The 8,759-nt window shown below is 53.5% G+C and overlaps 2 protein-coding genes across 9 annotated transcripts in view; both read left to right on the top strand.

Moving 5' to 3' along the window:
* Positions 1 to 3,022, top strand: part of Tcf3 (transcription factor 3) — a 24,701-nt gene extending 21,679 nt beyond the window's left edge. For 4 of the 8 annotated variants that reach the window (XM_021173704.1, XM_021173702.2, XM_021173703.2 and 1 more), the window contains exons 18-19: positions 1,980 to 2,206; positions 2,337 to 3,022. In XM_021173704.1, the coding sequence (XP_021029363.1) occupies positions 1,980 to 2,206; positions 2,337 to 2,479 (370 nt within the window). In that variant the 3' untranslated portion in view covers positions 2,480 to 3,022. The remainder of the gene's footprint in view (positions 1 to 1,979; positions 2,207 to 2,336) is intronic. The other 4 variants (XM_021173700.2, XM_021173699.2, XM_021173697.2 and 1 more) reach the window with 1 other exon arrangement.
* Positions 3,023 to 5,871: 2,849 nt separating this feature from the next.
* Positions 5,872 to 8,759, top strand: part of LOC110303676 (cytochrome b-c1 complex subunit 10) — a 4,806-nt gene continuing 1,918 nt past the window's right edge. Inside the window, exon 1 of the mRNA XM_021174850.2 lies at positions 5,872 to 6,010. Coding sequence (XP_021030509.1) covers positions 5,962 to 6,010 — 49 coding nt within the window. The 5' untranslated portion in view covers positions 5,872 to 5,961. The remainder of the gene's footprint in view (positions 6,011 to 8,759) is intronic.

Raw genomic sequence — 8,759 nt, 5'->3', positions numbered from 1 at the left:
TCCTCACTCTGTCCCCATCCACACTGACTGTCCCCAACCATTCTGACTGTCCCCATCTACTCTGTCACTATCCACACTGACTGTCCCCATTCACACTGACTGTCCTCACTCTGTCCCCATCCACACTGACTGTCCCCATCCACACTGACTATCCTCACTCTGTCCCCATCCGTACTGACTGTCCCCATCCACACTGCCCTTGTCCACACTGACTGTCCCCAACCATTCTGACTGTCCCCATCTACTCTGTCACTATCCACATTGACTGTCCCCATCCACACTGACTGTCCTCACTCTGTCCCCATTCACTCTGACTGTCCTCACTCTGTCCCCATCCACACTGACTGTCCTCATCCTCATTACCTGACATCACATCCACCCTCTTCCACACCAGCTGTTCCGAATATCAGCTGTCCCTTGTACCTACTCTGTCTCTGCACTGTCCCACAGGTTGTCTTTCTGCTGGTCACACTCTAGGTTGACTGTCCCCATCCCCCCGTGCCCCCCCATGATCTCCTTCATACCTGCTGGCCCCAGTTCTGACTGACTGACCTCCTTCCTGCCTTGCTGGTGCTGGGCCTGCCCCTGACAGGCCTGGCGTCTGCCACACTGGCCTGAGGACCTTCAACCTTGACTCTCCCCATCCCCAGGCTCTTGCCAGCCCAGAGCCCAGAGGTGCTAGGCCACCATCGTTGTTCCACTTAGAAGGCTCCCTACCCCACAGTAGCTTTTCCCTGACTCAGTTTCCCCATCTGATGGTGTTAATCCACCTGTCCCGGGGCTGATGAGGGAGGACAACAGCTCGGACCCCACTGCTTCCTTAACCTGCACTGGCCCTGGCCTGCCTGCCTGCCTGCCTGCCTGCCTGCCTGCCTTTAACCCTTTCTCTCCTGCAGCATGGTGTGATCTGCACAGCCATCCACTCTCCCCTTGACTCCAAGGTCTCTATGGTGGCTGAGTGCGCAGCCCACCCTGTGTCTCCCAAGCCCGTCTATCTGCTGTCTGTGTTTCATGCTGTCCCCTTTACCCTGGCTGTCCCCTGGCTTTGCTTGCCACCACCGCCCCTCACCTCGCACCTGCTGCCCTTTGGACAGGGCTGATCGCACCTAGGGGCCTTTTGTCCCATAAGGCCATGCAGTGTCAAAAGGGAAGGAAAAGGCCCTCTGGGCACACAGCCTTCGGTGCCCACATGCAGTTTGGTCTGTGCGCTTGTCCTGAGGTCTGGGGCCACTGCCGCCACCTAGGATCTGATAGGTTCAAGGGTGGCCTGAAACAAGAGTAGCGAGGGGCATGGTGCTGGGCCTCAGCTGGATAGCAGAAGGCTCAGCACAGGGGAGAGGCCTGGCTCAGCCTGCAACCACAGGCAGTGACAGTATTACCCTTGAGTTTGGTCATTTGGAGTCACTGTCATGAGTGTCCATCACAGTGGAGGACCTGGACCTAGGAGTCAATGCTCCTGGCCCAGCTAGGGTGACTGGCTCTGGAGTGCAGGACTCGGGCCCGAGTGCTGTTTGCGTCCATGAGCTCTGGCTCAGGGGCCAAGCTTCAGCTTCTGCCTTACAGGGCAGCACAGCCCTGAATCTATTACCCAAGCCATGAGCAGGGACAGCAAGAAACTAGTCAGCAAGGACAGGGACAACTGAGGCCCCACTGCCCTCTAAGGCTCTGCCTCCCTCTGTATATGCTGGGAGACAGTGAGGCCTTTGTCCTTCCCAGAGTAACCACCTGGCCTCCCGGAGACATGGTCTAAGGACACACAGGCAGATGCCCATAGGGGTGTGTCACCTGCACAAGGCATAGTTGTCCACACTGCAGAACTGCTGTCACTCATTGTGCACATTGGCTGCCACCCACGACACCCATTACAGCACCACACCACTGCCACCAAGTCACCCATGACACCCTTTCTACCCTCACACGTTACACATAGCACGCAGTGGCCCGGCCCCCGCTGACGGAGGCTCGGTGCTGTGACCCAGCAGTACAGATGAGGTGCTGTCCCTGGAGGAGAAGGACCTGAGGGACCGGGAGAGGCGTATGGCCAATAACGCTCGGGAGCGGGTGCGCGTGCGGGACATTAACGAGGCCTTCCGGGAGCTGGGCCGCATGTGCCAGCTGCACCTCAAGTCGGATAAGGCGCAGACCAAGCTGCTCATCCTGCAGCAGGCGGTGCAGGTCATCCTGGGCCTGGAGCAGCAGGTGCGAGGTAGGCTGCGCCCACCCCGTCTGTTCATTCTCCGCCGCTGCTGGCCAGGGCGGCCAAGGCACATCCCCGCCCCTCTATGACCCCACATGAGGACCGTCTCCCACTGCTCTCTCCTTCCCCACTCCCCCAGAACGCAACCTGAACCCCAAAGCAGCCTGCTTGAAGCGAAGGGAGGAGGAGAAGGTGTCTGGCGTGGTCGGGGACCCACAGCTGGCCCTGTCAGCCGCCCACCCAGGCCTGGGTGAGGCCCACAACCCAGCCGGGCACCTGTGAGCCGTCACAGCTTCTTCGTTGGACCAGGGACCACCATATCTCTGCCCGGGGTGCACCAGGACGGTTCTGGATGAGACAGGTCTCCATAGAGGCATGGGCAGAGAGAGGGCTCTGGGGACACTTCAGGGCCTGGGGAGGGTGGCACTGAACAGCCCCCTGCTTGGCCCCAGTGACCAAGCAGAAGAGAGTTCCTTCCTCTCGGTTAACCAGAACTGGAAACAAAGCAGCATGCTCCCTTTTCAGAAAGGAAAGAAAGATGCCTTAACTATGTAAGACGGAAGAGTCGGACCATGCCCTGGCAGGGCGGCCTGGGACTGGCTTCTACTTCAGAGCCACCAGCACATCGTGCCTAAGCATTTTTCGTTTTTTTAAAGGAGAATAAAGGAACATTAGTTTTCAGATTTTTTTTTTTTAATGTAGACAAAAGTTAGCAAGAACGAGGCCTTCCGTGTCTTTTTTTTCCCCTTAGCTTTTTTTTTTCCGTATGTTTTGTAAGCAACAAATTTTTGTATAAAAGTCTCATGTCTGTTCCTGTTTCTAGAATTTATCGTCATATTTCATGGTCTACAAGGTTATTAAAGTAGCATTCAAAAGACCCAGTGTTGATCTAAGGGTCACCCCTACCCTGAGGCCTGGCACAAGATCTAGATGCTTGCCCCTTCCTCTTCCCATGAACATGAACCCAGGGCCTGTCTGTGCCAGGCATGTGCTCCTTGGCTAAACCATGCCCTCTGCCCCTCATGTGAAGTGGGCTGTCCTCATGGTCCTCAATACTTGGGTGTCATGCATTAGGGGACCTCTAAAGAAACAGTTGCTAGAATAAGGTGTGTGTGTGTAAGGATATTAGAATGGCTTACAGGCCATGACCTGGGCATTCTCAACAGCGACTGAGCAACTGTCTCCAAGAATACTGTAGCTATTCAGTGTCCCAGCAGTCCCAATCCAGTGCTGGAGTCCTGTAGGATTCCTAGGGGATGCTGGTCTTGGGTCTGCACTGGAATCCTGAAGAACAGGGTTCTGACACCAGCGAGGGCAAGCAGGCAAAAAGCAAAAGCATTCTCCTTCCACACCCTCATATGTGGGCTGCCACCGGAAGGTGTGGCCCAGGTTTAGGGGGGTCCAGGCATGAACCTCCCCTGCAGGTGTGCCCAGTGGCTTGGGCAAGTTGATTCCAGCTGTAAAGCTGGGTCAGCAGACACATCACACAAGCCTATGCTCCCACAGCTGCCTCCTACATTCTCATCTGTACACTGGTCCCTGGGTCCCCTCCCAAGTATTGTCCCCATGTTTCAGATCCCAGTGGCATCCTAGTCTCTTGGTAGGATAGTGGTGAGGCCACCAGGACACAACACTGTTCATGCCTGTTCCATGCTGAGCTCTGTCCCCACAAGCTACTTTTCCTGAAACACCTCAAAAGCCTCCAGTGAGGAACCATGGCAACGCCTTGTTAAGGCAAATAAGCTATTTACCACTTTGGCTCGGGGACCTGCCACTTCTGGAAGCCATGGGAGGACCAGCTGGAATGAATACAAGACTGCCCTGCCTTATCTCTGCTTTAGTGGCAAACAGGCAGGAGAACGCTGGATCAGCCAGACTTCCAGGATTTGGGGATATCGAGAAGCAATTGACCTGTGTTGGGCCCAAGTGGCTGTGAGTCTCTATGTCCCAGAAGGTTCCTTAGGCCATCTCTATGCACACTACTGCCCAGCTGCAAGGCCAAGGAGATGGACTGGGATTGTAGTTCAGTTGGGGTCGCCGAGTGTATATGGATGATGCCCGGGGGTGCATGGCCACCCTCTGACAGCCTCCGTCTCTCTGAGCTAGACTTACAGAAGTGTAGCTACATCTCTACGAAGTTGGGTTCTCAGGCACCTTGCCACTGAGGTCCTCTGCCTTATGGCCTTTTTTTAAGGTTGCACTGTGTGTTTGGCCTGTAGCTTGCCATGTTGGCAAGGCTGGTATTAACTCAGCTCCAGGTTTGTCAGTCTCCTAAGTCCTAAGCATTAAACATGCGGCCACCATACCCAGCTTTGCTTTTTTTTTTTGTTTTTTTTGTTTAAGTGTATGGGATGTTTTGTCTGTATATGTATCTGTGCCCCACGTGTGTGCAGACTCTGATGTCAAAAAAGGGCATCAGATCTCCCAGAAATGGAGCTACAAGGGGCTGAGCGCTGTCATGTGGGTGCTGGAAACCAAACCCAATATTAATGAGCAGGCAGTGCTCCTAGCCATACCTGAGACAGACTTTTGGCTGAACCTGGAGCTAACCAGAGTAGCTCAGCCTTTGGATCTTGTGTCTGTCATCCTATGTTGGGGTTACAAGTGTGGGCCACCACACATGGCTTATGTGGTCCTCATGCTATATGACACACACTTTACCCACTGAACTGTCTCTTCAGCCTGACATCCTTTTGTGTCTACCAGAGGACATGGTCTCCTGAGGGCTATTCCTTCCTTGCTTCACAATCCCAGGGGCATAGAACCCCCAACCTAGTAATAAGGCCCGCCCCTGATGTCACAACTCTGTGGTCTGGTTCTTGGCTAAAGTCAGTGGCATAACTGAACCTACATACATTGGGCCTGTGGGGTCCAGGGTTCTGCAGACACCCATATGCCAGTCGCTGACCATTAGACACACTTCAGAAGTGAAGCTGAAGTAACAAGGGACAGACCTTCTATCCAGGCTCCTTCCGAGGGGTGTGTATCTGAGGACGTACGTGCCCGCCTTCTTTCTGCCAGTCGGGTGCGGTTAGGGGGTTGGCTGAGTAGTTACAATGTGCCTCTTCTGGGAGATCAGGCAAAGCAGGGACTTAAGCAGAGAGGGTAACCAATGAGAGTCAGCCTGTGCGCCAAAGGTGTCCCATTGCAAAAATCCAAGCAAATGGAGGTTAAGAGGGCACTTGCCATTTGACTGGAGTCCCTCAGTGACTCGCCAACAACCTCAAATGCATTCAAAGGTGTGGCCCAACTCGAGCCTTTCCCCTTCAGGGTCTGTGCTCAAGTTCCTCTGGTGGTTTAATGGGACGAACGCTCCTCTAGCGTGCCCAAGGCTCTGGGGTCCAGTCCCAGTACTGCCTGTCTACCCCAGGCTTACACTTTAGGAGGTGGAGGCAGGAGTCTGAGGAATTCACGGCCAGCCCTGAATATAGGAGACCCCCATCTCAAAAACACCTGTGTGTGTATTATTAAAGTTATTATCAGATTAGTACTACGTGGTCAAATTCACACACACTCTCCCCACCCCATCCCCGGTGTTCCAGTGTGCATGGAGATACCGCCGGGATCCACTGCAACCCCAGAACCAGGACGGAAGCGGATCGGTAAAGTCTTTCTCTCCTCCCCGGAAGTAGATGTCAATGTCTTCGGCACCACCCCCGGAAAAGGTGGTGCGATCGCCTTCACGCATGCGCCATACGTGTGCACATGCGTAGTGCTCCAGGGCAGCGGAACGGGGTGACCCTGAGTATTGAGACCCTGCAGCGATGCTGAGCAGGTTTCTAGGCCCGCGCTACCGGGAACTGGCCAGAAACTGGTGAGGAGGTCACCCGCCATTCCACCGTGTGCTCTGGGGACTGGGGAAAGCTGAGGCTGTGACAGGCAGAGTATTGCGGGACACAATGCAGGTGGAAGCTCCGAGGTTAAGCTGCAATCGCCTTCGTTCGGTGTCTGAGGTGCTCCGAGCCTCGGTTTCCCCAGCTTGACGTGGGTAGCCTTGTGCGTCTCTGGGTGGGTACCCTGGACTCCTACGGCTCGGAACTCCGACGTTCAGCCTGGCGACTTGCAGCCTTTGGCTTTGATTTTGCAGTCTTTCGTGTTCTTCGTTTTTTCGTTTAAACAGTGTTTCTGTAACCCCAAGTTGGTCTGGAACTCCCACCAATTATCCTGCCTCACACTTCTTGAACGCTAGAATAGCGGGCACCCACCCTCACCTGAGTGTTTTCTTTGCATGCGTGTCTGTGTACCGTATACGTGCCCAGTATCCAGGTAGGCGAGAAGAGGCAATCGGCTCCCCTGGTACTAGAGCTAGAAATGGTTATGAAGCATGTGTGTGCTGGAAATTGAACCTGGGATCTCTGGGAAAAGGGCCATCTTCTCCGGTTTAATTTTTATTAATAGTTTATTTCCAATTATATGTATATGTGTGAGTTTTTGTGCGTGTAGTACACCGAACCGGTACTACCCGCACAGGTGCCGGAAGTCTCCAGAAGATGGTGCTGCTTCCCCTGGAAGACGTGGGTCTTCTGCAAGAGCAAAGAGCCCTTCCAACCACGAGACCATCTCTCCAGCCCCTACCTCCCCACTTTTTTGATTTTTAATTTTAGTTTGGTTTTTGCCGTTTGCAGTGACAGTGAGACTCAGGCCTTAGACTGTTGTTGAGCTCACACCACCAAATGACACCCTCTACCTCACCCTCTAAATGATTGTCACTCAGGAGTGACAAATCTACCGCTGTGGCTCAGTGGGTAAATGGGTCATCTAGCGTGCATGGGGCTCTGGGTTCTGGTGCCCAGCACTGTACATGATTCTGGCATGGTGGTGCAGGCGCCTGGCACGTAGGAAGTGGAGGTAGGACGCTGAGGGATTTAAGGCCAGCCCTGATATAGGAGACCTCCATTTCAAAAACAAGAAAGTGTGTATATAAGCCGGGCGTGGTGGCGCACACCTTTAACCCAGCACTCGGGAGGCAGAGGCAGGCGGATTTCTGAGTTCAAGGCCAGCCTGGTCTACAGAGTGAGTTCCAGGACAGCCAAGGCTACACAGAGAAACCCTGTCTCGAAAAACCAAAAAAAAAAAAGTGTGTATATTACAAAAGTTATCAAACTAATGCCTGAGGCCCAAAGTCACACTTCCATTGTCTCACTCAATGCCGAGGTCTCAGGGTCCATCCACAGCGCCGCACAGGGGTCGTCACAGCACTGGGGGTGGAGGGGTGGGGTGGAGGCAGGCAAGAGCCAGGAGTTTATGGCCATCCTCTGATACATAGTGAATTCCAGGTCGGGGTAGGGTACATTGAATACATCTCCATGAATGATCAATGAATGAATGAGTACAGCTATATCATGCCTGACCCCTCTGGGTAGGATGGTATTAGTGGCCGCAGCAGAGGGTGGCATGGGTCAGACAGAAGACACCTGCTGGGAGGCCAGGGAGAGGGCTCACCTGTGGGAGATACCGTTTGTGTGTGAGGCTTGGAGGCGATACTCTGGGTGTCTTAGCAGGGGACAGAGGAGCTAAGGTTCTGGCACTGTTGCTCAGTGGCTGGTATCTTGGTGCTCTGTGTAGTTCAGATTCGTGAGCTGTCTACAAACTGTCCACATGGGCCCACTGGGCATAACCAAACAGAGCAGTGGATGAACTGCTCTGGATGTTACCCCCAGTAGCCTGGTCCTGCTGCCCAGGGAAGGGTCTTCTGATGAATTAGCCCCAACTCCCACTCGCCTGAGACTCACTGACATCCAGTCCTCAGAAGCCAAGTGCCAGCTGTCATGGTCACATATGCGGTGTAACAGGAGTTTATAAGCTTACCACAGTATGCTGCCCAGCTTGATAGTGCATGCCTGTAATCCAAAGGCTTGGGAGGCTGAGGCAGGAGGATCACAGGTTCTAGGTGCGCTTAAGTTGCATATTGAGTCTTGTCTCTAAAAACTCTAGGCAAAAAGTAATAATGGCTATGCTGAGAGTCAGGGACTCGGGCGCAGCTTGGCCAAGCTCAGTCAGGCTCAGTTCCCAACCCGTGCCTCAAGCACTCTCCTAGTTTTACTTCATGTAGGTCTCATGGAACCCGGGCAGGCTTCTAACTCTCTCTGTGGCCAGAGATAGCCTTGAACTCATGACCCACTGCACCTGGTTCATGTGCTTGGGATGGAAGCCAGGGCTTCCTGTGTGTCAGGCAAGCTCTCTATCCACTGAGCAACAGCTACAGACTCCCCTGGTTTTTATGTCATGTATGTGTGTGTGTTGTATTTTATATGTCATGTCTGTGTGTTTGTTGGCACCAGTGCCAGTCACAGTGTGTGCATGGAAGTCAGACAGCAGCTTGAAAGTGTGGGTTCCCTACGACCTGAGTTCCACTGACCATGACAGGCTTGGTAGCAGGGGCCTTTTCCCTCTGAGGTGACCTCAAACTCTGAGAGAGTGCTAGGGTTATAGTGTGAGCACTGTGCCTGATGACCATGTTTTTATTTTTCAGGTAGGATCTCAGTCTGTAGCTTGGCTGGTTTTGTCTGTAGTTGTTGTTTTGTTTTGGTTTTTTTTTAAAGATTTATTTATTATATGTAAG

Source organism: Mus caroli, chromosome 10 (assembly GCF_900094665.2).
Source record: "Mus caroli chromosome 10, CAROLI_EIJ_v1.1, whole genome shotgun sequence".
Taxonomy (NCBI): Eukaryota; Metazoa; Chordata; class Mammalia; order Rodentia; family Muridae; genus Mus; species Mus caroli.
This window is presented reverse-complemented; position numbering and strand designations above follow the sequence as displayed.